The sequence below is a fragment of the Arthrobotrys flagrans genome (assembly GCF_004000055.1).
Source record: "Arthrobotrys flagrans strain CBS H-5679 chromosome Unknown unitig_3, whole genome shotgun sequence".
In the NCBI taxonomy this organism is placed as follows: domain Eukaryota; kingdom Fungi; phylum Ascomycota; class Orbiliomycetes; order Orbiliales; family Orbiliaceae; genus Arthrobotrys; species Arthrobotrys flagrans.
Genome location: NW_027137547.1, coordinates 5,224,102 through 5,238,689, shown reverse-complemented (window position 1 = coordinate 5,238,689; position 14,588 = coordinate 5,224,102). Strand labels below are relative to the sequence as shown.

At 44.3% G+C, this 14,588-nt stretch overlaps 3 protein-coding genes across 3 annotated transcripts; 2 read left to right on the top strand and 1 right to left on the bottom strand.

Moving 5' to 3' along the window:
* Positions 1 to 3,036: 3,036 nt before the first annotated feature.
* DFL_002904 (uncharacterized protein) lies at positions 3,037 to 6,011 on the bottom strand (the record flags this gene model as incomplete). Its single annotated transcript, XM_067631759.1, has 16 exons — positions 3,037 to 3,216; positions 3,271 to 3,327; positions 3,387 to 3,691; positions 3,756 to 4,092; positions 4,165 to 4,195; positions 4,261 to 4,265; positions 4,329 to 4,384; positions 4,445 to 4,466; positions 4,525 to 4,651; positions 4,705 to 4,799; positions 4,853 to 5,009; positions 5,080 to 5,177; positions 5,248 to 5,298; positions 5,354 to 5,396; positions 5,460 to 5,490; positions 5,576 to 6,011. The coding sequence occupies 16 exons, from the start codon at positions 6,009 to 6,011 to the stop codon at positions 3,037 to 3,039; spliced, it is 2,031 nt and encodes a 676-aa protein (XP_067494273.1).
* A 2,715-nt stretch (positions 6,012 to 8,726) lies between these two features.
* Positions 8,727 to 10,442, top strand: DFL_002903 (uncharacterized protein; the record flags this gene model as incomplete). Its single annotated transcript, XM_067631758.1, has 1 exon — positions 8,727 to 10,442. The coding sequence occupies one exon, from the start codon at positions 8,727 to 8,729 to the stop codon at positions 10,440 to 10,442; it is 1,716 nt and encodes a 571-aa protein (XP_067494272.1).
* Positions 10,443 to 11,530: 1,088 nt separating this feature from the next.
* DFL_002902 (uncharacterized protein) lies at positions 11,531 to 12,770 on the top strand (the record flags this gene model as incomplete). The annotated part of the gene is made up of 4 exons (XM_067631757.1): positions 11,531 to 11,557; positions 11,843 to 11,925; positions 11,998 to 12,105; positions 12,176 to 12,770. The coding sequence occupies 4 exons, from the start codon at positions 11,531 to 11,533 to the stop codon at positions 12,768 to 12,770; spliced, it is 813 nt and encodes a 270-aa protein (XP_067494271.1).
* Positions 12,771 to 14,588: the final 1,818 nt, after the last annotated feature.

The following is a 14,588-nucleotide window of genomic DNA, read 5'->3' as shown; positions in this document are numbered from 1 at the left end:
ATTGAGTTGTTGTCCTTGCAGTTGCTTCAATTGTTATAAGTCTTGTAATAGAACAGAGATTGAAAGTTCCAATTGACAGGTAGGACTTAGGTCTCAACTGTAGACTAGTAAAGATCTCCAAGCCATCAAGGAGGAGTATCAATGAAGTTATAGCCCCAGAAGGCTTATCTCTCTCAGCACAGTGGTCTACCTCATCGTGGTATCTATCAATAGCATGGTAAGTGGTTTGTTGGATTTTGCGTAAAACCTGTGTTTCTCTCATCAGCGATATAGAACTCCATGAACGCAGCTCTAGATATATTGCTTATATTATATCCTACGTATCTGCGTAGGTACGGAGCCTTAACCCCATCGACAGATCTTTGTAGATCACGGCATCTCTATTGCCCAAGTAGGTAATTAAGTTCGACTGGAAAGTTTCCCTCGCCCGAAACCCTCCAATATAGAAGGAGCGCTTTCCCCTCTCTTTCCTTCTCTTCCCTCCTTCTCTCTTCAGCCCGTACAACGTTTATCTCCTGTCTGCCTAATACTCATGTATCCTCCCATGCATCCCTTCAAAAATCACATCATGTATTCCTTCTTCCAATACATATCTATCCCCTAGAGACACCTTGAATTCCCTTAATGTCATATGTCCTGTCATTCATCTTTTCTGCTTACCCTCAAATGCATAAACTTACCATAACTCCCCTCTAGTTTCCCCACTTACCAATTTACAATAGTTTAACCCACGAATTTTGATTGGATTTCTGGATCCCGTGGAGAGCAACTTTTCCCGATAAATCCATTCTTGATGAACGTAAGTATATCTTCACACCAACTTGTTTCATCCCTCCAAAAGGTAGAAGCTAACGATTTCCTATCCTCAGGAATGGTATTTTCCTATAACTCTTTTTTTTTTTCGTCCAAACTTTTTTCACACCCCGTCGACAACGGAAGACTAACATTTCCCCCATTTTATTCTGGAAACGAAAAAATCGAAGCGTTTTACTACACAAACCACCTAGCTTCACTGCCAAAACAGGGGTTTTCACCCTTTTTTTTTAATGGATTTACCAAAATTATCGGCTTTTCCACGACAGTTATCAGGAGCAGGGAAAAACACAGTACTTTTGAGAGCTTACCAAAAAGAAAGAAAGGTATCATCAGACCGTCAATTGGAGAATAAACACACACATATGATACCCCTATTACAGTCTTCTATTCTTTTGTTTTTATTTTAGACTTTGTGATCATCTTACCTTTTTTTTATCCGGGGACTGAGGATTAGTAAAGTAAGTTTCCCTTCCCCATTCTTCTTTTTCTCTCGTTCGGGTTGCTAACGGATTCAAGGCTATTTACTCCGACCTGGTTGTTGTAGTAGTGGACTAATACCTTGTAAGTATACATTCTTTACATCTTTCTTGCAATTTCCCTTACGCCTTCTTTCTTCTCGAATGTCTTTTCATCGGGTCTTCCTGTATATAAATCATCACTTCAATCAAACTCCTCGGTCTAGCTTCTTAGGTCGTTCCGATGACTGACCCTATCTACCAATTCTTGTATCATAAACACTGCCTACTTAGATATCAAAACTCAATCAAAATAGCCGTTGAAGCCTCCCATTCACATAATCTTGGGACCCTTCTTGTGTTGCCTATTCATATCATTCCCACCTACCTGGCAATTACCTAGCTACTAGTACCTACTTAAGTAATACCTACGTAAGTATTTACTCAAGTAGATAAGTACCTAAGCGCGTATCTAAGTAAGCTAAGAAGTAAGAAAGTGGGTCATTATTATAGTGCTAGAACTCAAAGGTAGTCGTCATATAACAATCGCGGTATATATACCAAACCTTTCACCTCTCCCACGCTACTACCCGTTTCCCACGTTCCCCAACATTATAGTATCCACCGTCCCAAAGAAATACAAAAACCTCAACTGACCTCGTGTCGATCCAGACACACCAAAATGCCAACCTCAACCAATTAGTCAATTCTTCCCCAATCTCCAATCTCCATATCGATGTCTCAATCTTGCAACCTAATCATACTAAAATAGCTAAACACAAACACAGCATGGACAGCAGGGATATAAACAGGTACTCAAGAGCAAAACCACTCCGCAAATGGTAAAGGTAAGCGAACTACCCCTATCACCCTAGAACCTTGTTGTCGTATGGCATACCTGGCCTTTGCGTCGTCGTGCGTACATACCTTTAACGAGTTGGTATGCATCTGATCCATGATCTAGGCACATGGTGGATCAGAGAACCCCGTTCCGGAGTCACTCTTAGACCAGGAGGTTGGTTTATGAGACCTCTTATCCCTTGGCAGGACTCATTCATAGAAAGGTATCAGCTACATCATCAATTGTCTACTACTTTTGGAAAGCTAGTTTAGTTAAGGTACCAAAATAAGTCGTGTTTCACCATTAGCTACCAAGAAAATAAGAATAGTAATCAGGTACTAGTCAGCGATTGGTCTTAAGATCTTACGAGACAAGTACTAGCTAGTACTACATGACTTATCGCAAAAACTGCTATGATATGATAGCGTAATACTCGTTATCGCAATAAATAAAAAAGGGGAAACCTGATTGCTTATGCAAAATATAGCGACGACGAGAAATAATTGATTGTAATACAACTTCCAAAAAGTTTATGCATCATGTAATACGCACCAACCACTCTCGCACAACAGGTGTAAGCACGTACGTCAAAAGAATTCCAAATGAAACCGTTAACGATATATATATTATACTTCAATTTTTGCAACAATAGGAATGCGTGCATCAACGGCAACTGCAAGGGGTGCATAAAAGAGATGCATGCAAATTATCTTGCATACTGTAATGGATTTCTTATCAGTCCGCAAACAAAAAAAGGAACATAAAAGAATAACAGGAAAGAATAAAAACGATGCAGGTGTGAGCAGGAGGGTTTTACATGCACTGCCTGAAAAGTACAGAGGATCGATCATTAACACCAACTACCAATGCTGTACAAAAGAAAACTTTTCGGAATTAAAAAATTATGAAAAGTATTGCAAGAAATTAATTGAGATCTCCATAGCAGAGACCACCGGGTTTCTGGTTCGTAATATCGTAATACGTGGTCCATTTGGTAATTGGCGCATCTTGGTCTGACGACGAAGGAAGCGTAACAGTAGCTGCTATAACGGAGATCTTGAGAGACTTGACATCCGAAGGGTTGATGTAACCGGTATTACCGGGCTGATTGCTAGTTAGCAACAGTACCTTATCATTAAAGTCCCCATAAGGACTTACCAATTGCACGCGCCACTGTAAATTGTTCTTCAAGTATGGGATCACACTTTCTGGAGACTATATCGATATCACCAAAATTAGTATTAAGTTCACTAAATCGGAGAGTTGGAGCCTACCAAGTCCTTGAGTTTACCACCCCTGGCACAGGTAATCAACATATGGGTCAAGGGGACGGATCCTGTAACAAGAGAGTTTTCAGAACAACCATCACAGGTTCCGTTCTTCGACAAAAGGTAGTAGCTCCCAACAAAATTTGGATCACCGGTCCATTCGACTCCGTTGCTTGGGTTTTCAATGAAGATGTTGATGAGATAAGTGCCGCCAGTTTCGTGTTTATTAAGACGGACGTTAGCAGCCCATTCATGGTATTTACCATTTGTGGCCAGCGAATGGCCGGTGCCAGAATAAGAACGCCTCGAAGCTGTGATAGAGATATGCATGTTAAAATAGAGAAGTATTAAGAGATAATTGAGTGCAAGACTTACCAGTCGTCGTCCCTCCACTAGTCGTCGTCCTTCCACTAGTCGTCGTCCCTCCACCAGTCGTCGCTCCACCAGTCGTCGTCCCTCGAACTTGGTTTTGTGGGGCTGTTCCACCGTATAGCTGCCGGATTCGGGCTCGGAGAGCATTGGCGCTGAGACCATCGGTTTCTGGGTAGGTGTAATAAAAACGCTTGGTATCTCTGGCAGTGTTCGAAGTCCACATTGTGTTCGGGTACCGATAGAATGGGGTTAGTCCAGTGGTAGAGTCTTCTACCGACCCCGCGGGGTTGGTCCTGGTACCGAAGATGGTAACCTGGGACGGAGTCCATGCAGTTGGATTCTATGGAAAACCATAATTCAAGCTATTAGAAACCGTCAAAGGAGGTAAAATAAGGCGGCGGTAAACACTCACAAGAACTTGCCACATCGCGACAATACGATCCCTGAGCATATGTGTTAGCTCGATTTTCCATTTGGAAAGCATTCTCAAAGAAAATATTCGTCGTACACATTCTAATTAAAAGGTTTGTCAGAATTGTATCCAGGTGTGCGGAATGGATGGTAGGATCTACTCACACAATGGTGAAGCCAGAAAATAGGGTCCATCGCGGACGTATCGACGACAGCCATATCTTGTAAAAATGTTAACCGGAATCAACAAAAACAGCTAATACGCAAAGTATGCAACTTACGTCCTTCGCCTCCAACCAGACCCTATCAACAACAAAGTTAGTATATTTGGCCAAATATCCATGTTCACGTAGGCCCTTACGTGAATCAAATCGTGAATAGACTCAATCGAGTCTTGGTTTCCATCGTTCCCATCGTTCCATGCCTTGTTAGAGAAGATATTGAATTGACGTTGATAGTTCAAAAGGTTGAAAACTCGGTTACGCAGACTATATAATGTTAGGAAACCGCCTACGCATATATTTCTATAAAGGTAACTTACGAGATTTGGTTCGCACGCAATTGTTGATTAACCACTGCAGGACGAGAATTTCCGTTTCTATCGGGCTGTCGCAGGGTTCGTCTCCAGGTATTGAACTATATTTCTCTTAATATATGATCCAAAAACACAATAGGTAGACAATACTCACGGGTGGGAATGGGAAGAATGAAGAACGGAATGGGTGGAAAACATAAGAAATCATAGGATTTGGAATGGTGACAAAACCCTGTGGCTTCCGGACTCTGACAGTGGCTTGGCTCCCAATGATGGGAGGAACTTGTGCATCGCTTGCCCAATCCCAATAACTATTCGTAAACTGTTAGCCATACTCACAAAGTTAAAAGGTACTTCTAGAATTCCGGAGTATAAACGTACGGAAGTCTGAATCGGTTCGCAGCTCGTTGATATCGAGTTCGAAGTGAGCCGGCCGGATACCGGTTCGCCAGGGTTCGCATGTGATTGCCCAGGATTTGCTATCGTGTGGGGCCTTGTCAGCAAAGCTATCGTAGAGCACAGGGATACGGTTTCGCTTCATGTGCATACTTCAATTGTGGCAAGGTATGGCCGATGCCAAGTTGGGAAGAGAATCGACGCCTATATCCAAAATCAATATCGTCACTCAACTCCATTCGAAACGGATAAAACTCACGTGAGGGCAGTAACCAGTATTAGGATTTGTACCCTCAACACCACTACAAACCATATGTTAGATTCTCGGGTTACTTCACAGCTGTGCCTCACAAAGAACAACATACTTCCATGCCCTATATGGAGCTCCATGAATACCTAACTTCAAAGTTAGTATAACCCAACATCAACCCAAAACTTCGATGAAGCACGCGTAAAAAATCCGGATAGTTATAAAACTTACCAGCAATCTGGAAATAAGATTGTAAAGTATTTTGATCCGTAGCCTGCATAGCCTCCAATCCACAAAGAAACAAGTTTAGCAAATCCGCGTCTGCAGCAAAGTCGTTCCAGTTTCGCCTTTGCTGAATGCCATTCCAAGTAATTCCAGATGAAATGTACCTGCTCGTTTGTCGTTTACTCATCTTGTGTGACTTGCCGTTATCTGTGCCCGAAACCGTAGTACCAGCGTCGAAAATGTTCGGGGTAGTGGTCATCCTCAATGGATCCACGAAGTTCAGGAGACTTTCATTCCGAATGACATTATGAGCGACCATAAGTTTGCCTAGAGCGAAGAGTGTAACGATCATGCAGATTGAAGCCAGGAGCGCAGGGAGCCAACGTCTACCGTAGACCCGACTGCGAATCTTGGGCATCTCAGTGAATGTTTTGACGTCCATTGTCACTCAGGGAAAAGTCGCACGAGCGAACTTTGTATAACAACGAGAGATCCGAATAAAGATTATACAGAAGCGACAGGTATTTCGAAAAAGGCGGGCAAAGGCAAAAAAGGGTATAGCGATTGATCGAGGAGCCAATAGCTAGAAAAACCTCAACGAATGCAGGAGGTTAACAGCGACGAAGACAAAGACGAGCAGAAAACTGTACTCCTGGAAACGATGAAGAAGAGGCGACCTAGAGGGGGTTCTTAAAGCAAAACGGTCTACCGGCCAGCTGCAGCAATTGGAAAGGTTGGTCGGAACAGGTAAGATGATTGGTGGAACGGCGGCGCAGATAGAAATCGTGTTGGCGATGTTGTGCCACAAATGCGATCCTGGACTGGGGCGGTGAGCGCCGTCGGAGAGTCCCAGCAACTGTACGCTCCCTTCAACAAAAAATTAGTTGTGAAGATTTGGAGAAAGAAAAAAAAGACAATGGTTGCGCGATTACTACCTGAGGCACGCTAACTATGGAGTCGGAACAGTAGGGCTCGAACTAGACAGGGCTGAAGCTAGCCACGAGGAAACGTCATAGACTTTGTAGTCCGTTGTACCAATCCAATCTTATAACGTCAGAATCAAGAAAGGGGGGGTGGTAGAGGTGTCGACGGGGTAGGATAGAGGGTTCTAGCTTGAGCGCCATGCCGAAGCTGTCTTAATGACTCGAGCTTCCCACCACCATGGCTTAGTCCGGTTTAGATATTAATATTATTGTGAATACGAACAACCGATTGTGATTGTGGGCGTGGAAACCCATGGCCAGTATATGGAAGCTTGACATGCATGCGAATAACGTTACATACAGCCAGCGTGACCATGATAAAATGTTCTGTCCTACCGCAAGATTCGTTTCTTGAAAGGTAGAGTATTTGCATTTGAAGATTCTTCTCGGAAACTATCGATTCCGGGATGGGCAGCGCATTATGTCAGAGCTTGATTCTCCGTCCGGGATTTCGAGTCAAGCAGGTACTCGAATCCCGGGGCTTTCAGTTGATTGCGTTAGTTTAATTTCCTTGTATGCTTTCCTGACTTTGAAGCATTCGCAAGAACCATTTTTATACCGATATCTTACCTAAGCTATGGAATTTTCCGAACCCAACTAGCGAACCCTAAGCAAAAGGTTCGCCCAAGCATGTCCCGTCCCGTTCCCAGAAAAAAAATCCCTGCCGGCAAAAAATAGTTTAGCTGTTCCTAACAATGAACCTTCTTCGCTAAACTACCAGGATGAGAAAATATGATAATGCCCCAGAAGATATTTTGGAGCTCGTGACGGACAGCCAAATTACATTGCTGACATTCATCAGAAAAAGCAGTTTCACCACTGGAATGAGAATTGTATATTTCCTTTCCTGCGTTGCATGTTGTACAAGCAGGAAAGCTGGCCAAGATTTCTGGGCAATACTACGGCTCATGCTTCGCGAACCGATTTCAGAAGCCTTGATGATGATCGAGAGCTTATTTTGTCCAGGTTCCGGGACTAGGCATTCCTTGGGCCCTTCTCGCATAGCCCTGATTATGGTTTTCGGTTTTGGTTTTAGATGTTAACATGTTTCGGGGCGGTACTTGCCCCTTGAGGAGAGCATGTCAACATAACAAGGGGTTACGTACCATCTGTCAGTTTGTGCATAAAATACTCCTGCGCGCGCTAGGTTTCTGAGACGGTTGGGTTAATACTTTTAACCCAGCAAGATGTTCATTTAAAAGTATCTATAGATAGAACGGGCAAGTTACATTGCCGATTTTAGTCAAAGACAGATGTAGAGTCCATGTACTTTACTTCGGCATCTTTACTCTGGGCCGATGCCGACATACTATCGGATTGCAATGGCAATTAGCTAATTGATCCCGCAAACAGGGAAGATCTCGGAATTTGAGGCTGAACTACCTGCAGTACTTGAAGAAAAACAGAGAAACCGACACGACATCAATGCATCGCTGAATAAGGTGAAATCTTGATTGTTGATAAAGATCACATGGATTTCGGATTCGGATGTAGTATGGTGTGTCTTGGGGGAGTTCTTAATCAAAGATTATTCCGATGGTTCCGGTTCATCACAAAGAGACTTCGTTTCAGAGATAGGAAGCTTGCAAGCTCTAGGTCGATCACAAGCTCTACAGGTCTGGGGCCAATGCAGCTTCAGACCGTCTGGGCAAATTACCTTAAGCGGAAATGCAACATACTCAACGCAGAACTTCAGGACTCATATGATCATGACCTATAAAGAATAAATCTCAGATACTCCCCAGTAGCCTGGAAAGACTCCCCAGCAGTAGTTGACATTGTGCTATGAAGTAAAAGGCACACATTGATGTAGTAAAACAATCATGTTTAACAGCAAAGTTGAAATCTCGTAAAATTCTGATATCGCAATGTAATCTTCAAACATTGCTATTAAAACAAGCAGCCTCAGCATTCCAGAGCGAGTCTGAAAACAACGTTCGAAATATCTAAGATGAAGACCTCCAAATATTTTTTTCCCTTTGTGACTTTGGGTCCCCCTCTCCCTCTTTCTCTTTCCAACCACCATTTCCTTTATCAATCTCTCCCTATAAGTTAGAGAATCTCTAATCTATCCTTATCGCGACCCACCCTTGTCTCAGATCATTTCCAAATTAAAAGATTTACGCGAGCGCGCGAGGAGGAACGTTCTCGCCAAAATCCCCCAGAAAACAACAATGGAAATGGATAAAATTACCTACAGCTCGTGCAATGATCGCGATGACGAAAAGAAGGTGCCAAGCCACAACGTCAACGCGGAAGCAAAACTCGACGGTTTCGTCGTTCCTTCGATCAAGCTTTCGGCATCTAAATCCGATGAAGGAGCCCTTGGATCTTTGAATCCAGAAAATTTACAGGATTCTTCTGTGATCTTATCACCGAAGAAGGGTGTTCAGATGCTAAAGTATCGCGTCAGGAATCACAATGAAAAGGAAGGTGAAAATAAAGAAAATGAAAACGGTGGTGCAGCTGATAATACTTGGAACGCAAACCAAGATGATACAGAGCTAGAAGATTCTAGATTCGAATTCGGCTTCGAGAAGAAATTTGAAACGGTCGAAATTGAAGATCACGGATACGAACTAATCAAATCCGAAGACGATGAAACAATCAAAGCTGAAGAAACAGATGGAGCCTCCGATGCAGATAGCTTTCAACGAGCCGCCTCCATCACGTCTTCATGTGTCGACCCTCTCGAAAACGCTGAAATCTTAACAGCAAAGGAGGTCACAATCATACCTCACACCGTCAAAGACGTCTCATTGGAAGAACGCACCCTCATCCGCCCTCACGATGATGATATGACCGCACCATTGCTCCCCAAGATAAAGGTCTTTGAAACTACCGTTCACGGGAAGATTGAGGCTCAACGCCTCTTTCGATCTCTTGGATGTGTTCTTCCACGTGAGGATAAAGAAAACGTTCCAAAGAATATCAATGCTGCTGTCGTTGAACCAGGCTCTTCCGAATTCGACGTCCCAAAGGCTTTGAACTCACAGCCAAGAGGACGCGGACGTCCTCGCCCTCCCCCACCTGGGGTAGTGAGGTTGGACTACGATACGCTCACTGTCTTGGCCTCCATCCCAGATGTCAAGAAGGAAGACCTTGATTCGTCTTCGCTCTTAGAAGTCGCTGAAGACATAAAAGTCCCTATGCTACCCTTACCCCAAGAAGCCATAAAGGAACCAGTCCCTGTTTTACCTTTGCCTTCGGAGGTCACAAAGGAAGTAGCTCCTACCATCGAGCCCGAAATCTCAACTTACAATAAAACCAAAGCTATCATCCTACCATCCGCGACTTTCTACCCACCGTCGCCAACCAGGGCTGCCCCACCTGCCCCACCAAAGGATGCCAAATCAACCCTCGGCACCCCTTGCGACCACACAGGGCGTCAAACTCCAGTCCCACGCAGCGAAACCCCAATCAAACGCCCAATTCCCTCCCCCACCCCCTCCAAAAAATACAAAGAACTCAACCTCAGACCACCAATCCCCATCACCCCTCTTCAACACAGCATGCACCTGTACGGCAGCACCGCCGCCCTCCCTCTCCCCAAAGAAAACAACAACAACACCACGACCACTACTACCACAGGACCCGAAGGAAAAAACAAGAACGACGGCGGCGGCGGTCTCGGTCTTTCAAACTTCAGCCGTCGACGAACTCTTTTTGGAAACTATCTTACCGTTCCAAGTGCCAATGATAACCATCTCCGTCGAGCTAGCTACAACCCGCCTTCTACTCATTCGGTTCGTTTGCCATTGCCTAATACTCCTGGGATGCAACTTCCTCGGCGACCTGGTACGGCTTGTGGCATTGATCGACCGGATAGTAGTGCTAGTGCTAGAAGCTCGAAGAGGGAGAGGATTAAGAACTTTTTTAAGAAGTTTTGATATTCTCCCCTTTTTCTTTCTCTCTCTCTCTGTCTGATTCTGATTTTTTGTACCAACAAGAGTTACTTTGTCTTGTAATAACGGCTGGGTACGTCCTACACTTGCGCAGTAACAGAGTTACCGTTGCTTTGAATTATCGTACTTCGACAGAGAGGATACATTTTCTTGTTGCAAAATTTGGTTTTTTATGCTATCATGAATTCACGAATCCACGACTGACGAAATGCATGTGACATTACTACTCGAAACCAACAATGGATAATGCATAATATCTCCCTTAGTTCTTAGTCTTCTCACTTGCCGCTGTCCAACCAACTGTTCTTATAAGTATGAGGAAACATTGTAGACTTAACACGCTGTTATGAAACGTTTGACCCCGCCAAGACGTCCCCAAAATACCACAAACCAACCCATGATTGCCGATATGCATCTGCTCTATCTTAACGTTAGCCCCAAGAACATTCGAGCCTCGCCTTACTGATTTTATCTACTTCAATATGCTATAATCCGAAAACCAGGATGATTCATTCCCTACATCTTATGCATACACGATGTCCACAAAGTTTTAAATTATTTGCCATGACAGATGACACTATATCAGAACTCACTATAGTACTATAGCTACAACCATGCCAACAATCTAAAATCCTAAAACCAACTACCGCCGAGCCCTTTGACGTAATTAATTGACCCCATCGGAATCATCTCTGGCGCTCCTACCCACGTCTGCAAATTCATGCGCCCGGCTGCTGTACCCCGCAGACTTTCCCGTCTCCAGACGCCGGAAAACTAACCTATAATTGATTACGAATCCATGTACCTCGGTACAAGTGATAAACCTTTCGCATTATTAGGATTTGAATTACTGTCGGGGTAGTGTTAACTTTGCCCTACCATCCCATCCTTTATCAAATAACTATCAATCCTCGCTCGTATGGATTATACCCCGCAGAATAAAAGCTTAATATTAGGATAAGAAAAGACGTCATAGTTCCCGTATGCGTGCATATAGTACCCTATAGATACTCCTGTCGCATTGATACAAGGTATCGGACTTGGCCGCCGGTTGAAGTTAAACCCCCAGAAAAATGCAGAGTAGGATCCAACAGATACAGGTACGACATGGACATCCCCGCCTTTTGAATTTGAACTTCTCATTCCTCCTGAGAAAGATCTTAAGAGAGGGATCGATTATATAAAGAGGCGCAGGTTTCCCAGCTATCTGCAATTGTTTTGAATATTGAGGATATATCGATATTCGAATTATATCTACCCTCGGGTAACAATCTACAACGTCATTGCAACAACACACCGTCGCAGCTCGGATTTTTATTCAATTCTTTTTGCAATTTTATAACAGCCCACGCCTGACGTGAACAATTTCTACATCTATTCAATAGAACCAATTGAAGCCAGATACAATGGAAACGACGCAGTATACCTTTTTTGATATTCCGACGAATTCGACTCCTCCGAGGAGCTGGTACGTTATATTATATTATATCATCGGATTCATGAAACTCGCCTATTAATTCAGTATGGGGATATAATATAGGTCACCAAACGTCTGGAACGCCCGTGCTGTTCTGAACTATAAGAAAGTACCATACGAGACCGAATGGGTCGAGTACCCCGATATTCGAGTCCGTCTGGCTGAAATGGGGTATGTATTACAGACTTTATATACATCTGATAACGAATCACCAATGATAATATTAATAATGACTATATAGAATCCCCTCCAAAGGCGGGTTGATGCCATACACCCTTCCAATGATGCGTGTAACCACCACCCCGGCCGACGGTTCAGAGCCTCAAATCACCTACCTAACCGACAGCTTCGACATCGCCAAATACCTCAACGATAACCACCCAACCCCACCGATAGACTTTGACACCACCATCACCGACGAAGCTATCAAAATGTTCAACGCGAACCTAATGGACACATTCGTCGGTTTGGTACTTTGTGATGTAGATCTCGTGCTTCCCGAAAGAAGCGCAGCTTACTTTCACGAGACTAGACCGAAGTGGATGATGATGCCTGTGAAGGATTTTAAGCAGAAGAAGATAAATGAAGGGGCGTGGGAGAAGATGGAGAATGGAATGAAGGTTTGGGTTGAGTTTATTGGGAAGAATGGAGGGCCGTTTATTCAGGGTGAGAAGGTTAGTTATGCGGATGTTAAGATGCTGGGGTATATGATGTGGGCGAAGGAGGCGGGGCCACGGGATGTTTGGGAGAAGATTGAAGGGTGGGGTGGGGAAGTTTTGAAGAGGTTTATGCGGGCTTTTGAGGAGAAGGGAGTTCTGAACAGGATTACCTACTAGGTATCGTCTATATGTCGACTTATCTATTGTATGAACTCCAATTGTTTAATTACTACTTCCTTTGCCTCTACTCTAGGACCAAATAGCATCTTGAAATTATACGATATGCATAGAATGAATTGCTCGGTAACTCGCAGCCGCAGTGTACGTACTTCTATTAAAAATCTAGATACAAAATTCCGAATCCGCTGTAACCTAAAATCTTCTAAACCATCACACATACCAACTCGAAGGACATTTCACAGCCTCTGCCGCTTCCTCGAAGAGCCCATCAGCTCTGCTTCTTCGGCATCATCACACCGCTTCCGGATGTTCAGAACAACACGGAGATGTTTCATGGTCAGCAAGCCGTCAGAATGAGATAGGATTTGAGCCGTCTTGACCATTTCTTGATTTCTCTGCCATTCAAATCTTTCTGCGCTAGCTCGCCCAACTCACCACCGCTAATTTGGAACCTATCAGACGTGAGCCGGCTGAAGAAGTTCGACCAGATTTCCCGCCGTGCTGATGCGTTGAGAGATGGGTGGTTAAATCAGCCAAATTATACAACACAGCTTGAACCTCGGTCTTTGTCTCTTGGTGGAACAAGGCTTACTAGACACCAATCCGTTTCTGCTGGAGCTTCTGGCCTCCAGAAAACGTCTCCCTCGCCCAACAGGAGTACTGCACCCCATAGTCGAAAACATTCCAGTGCTTTGTCAAGGGCGGAATCGACCTCACCAGGGGTTGTTCCGAGCTCTCCTGCGCTCAAAACGTAGAGTGGCACCTTTGATTTCTCCGCCACTAGTGATCGATATCATGAGAGTTAAGTTAACTAACGGGCTAAGTTCTTCTCTTGTGAGATGGATTCCTGTTGTAGAATACCTGCCTCCGCGGTAAGAGTTTTTCCCACGCCTGCTGCTCAGGAACGATGCCTTTCCAGATACAAAACATGGGCGTGGAATGACGCCACTCTTTTGGGGTGTAGCTCTTGGACATGGTGAGGTGGTACGAGCACTTTTAGAGAACCGGGCTGACCCTAATGCTCGAGAGTCGTCTAACGGGGACTACTCTGCGCAGCGGTCATGGGGCAGGAAGTCGTAGCAAAGATACTAATAGACTTCGATGTTGATTTAAACGGTGGGGGTGGGACCATGGCCCTGCTATTCGCTTCTGTGATTATGGGGCAAGATTCGATGACAAAATTGCTTCTCGATTGCGGGGCCGACCCCAATTTGACCGAGTCTTCGACTGGATTTACACCTTTGTTTTACACCGTGCAGGAAGGTCGTGCGAATATAGTGAAAACACTACTTAACAACGGAGCTAATCCGTATCACAAGGCAAAGGATGGTATAATGACAATATGCCGTTCCTTGACACGGCCGTGTCACGGCCGTACTGCGCTGTCGCATGCTGCGAAGGCAGCGTATGAGAGAATCACAAGGCTTTTATTGGATAAGACTACCTCACAAGACATCCAAGATAAAATCTGTCGAACGCCACTATTTTATGCTATCGACAGCGGAAAAGAATCGGTACTAACCCTCCTCCTGGAAGCAGGGCCCTATCTTGAGCACGTTGACACCCTTATTTTATGCCACGGCTACGGGGAAAGAAAATGTGGTGGAAATCTTACTAGAAAAGGGAGCAGATATTGAAGTAAGGAACGATGAAGGGAAAACGGCGTTACACATGGCCTCCGACAAAGATTCCCGAGGGACATCTCAATTGCTACCGATGCGTCATGGCTGATCTCACCGTAGATAAAGGTGTTATGGGAAGAAAACGACCCATCGAAGAAGTTGATTCTGAGGGTGAAAATTGCACGGCTAAGAA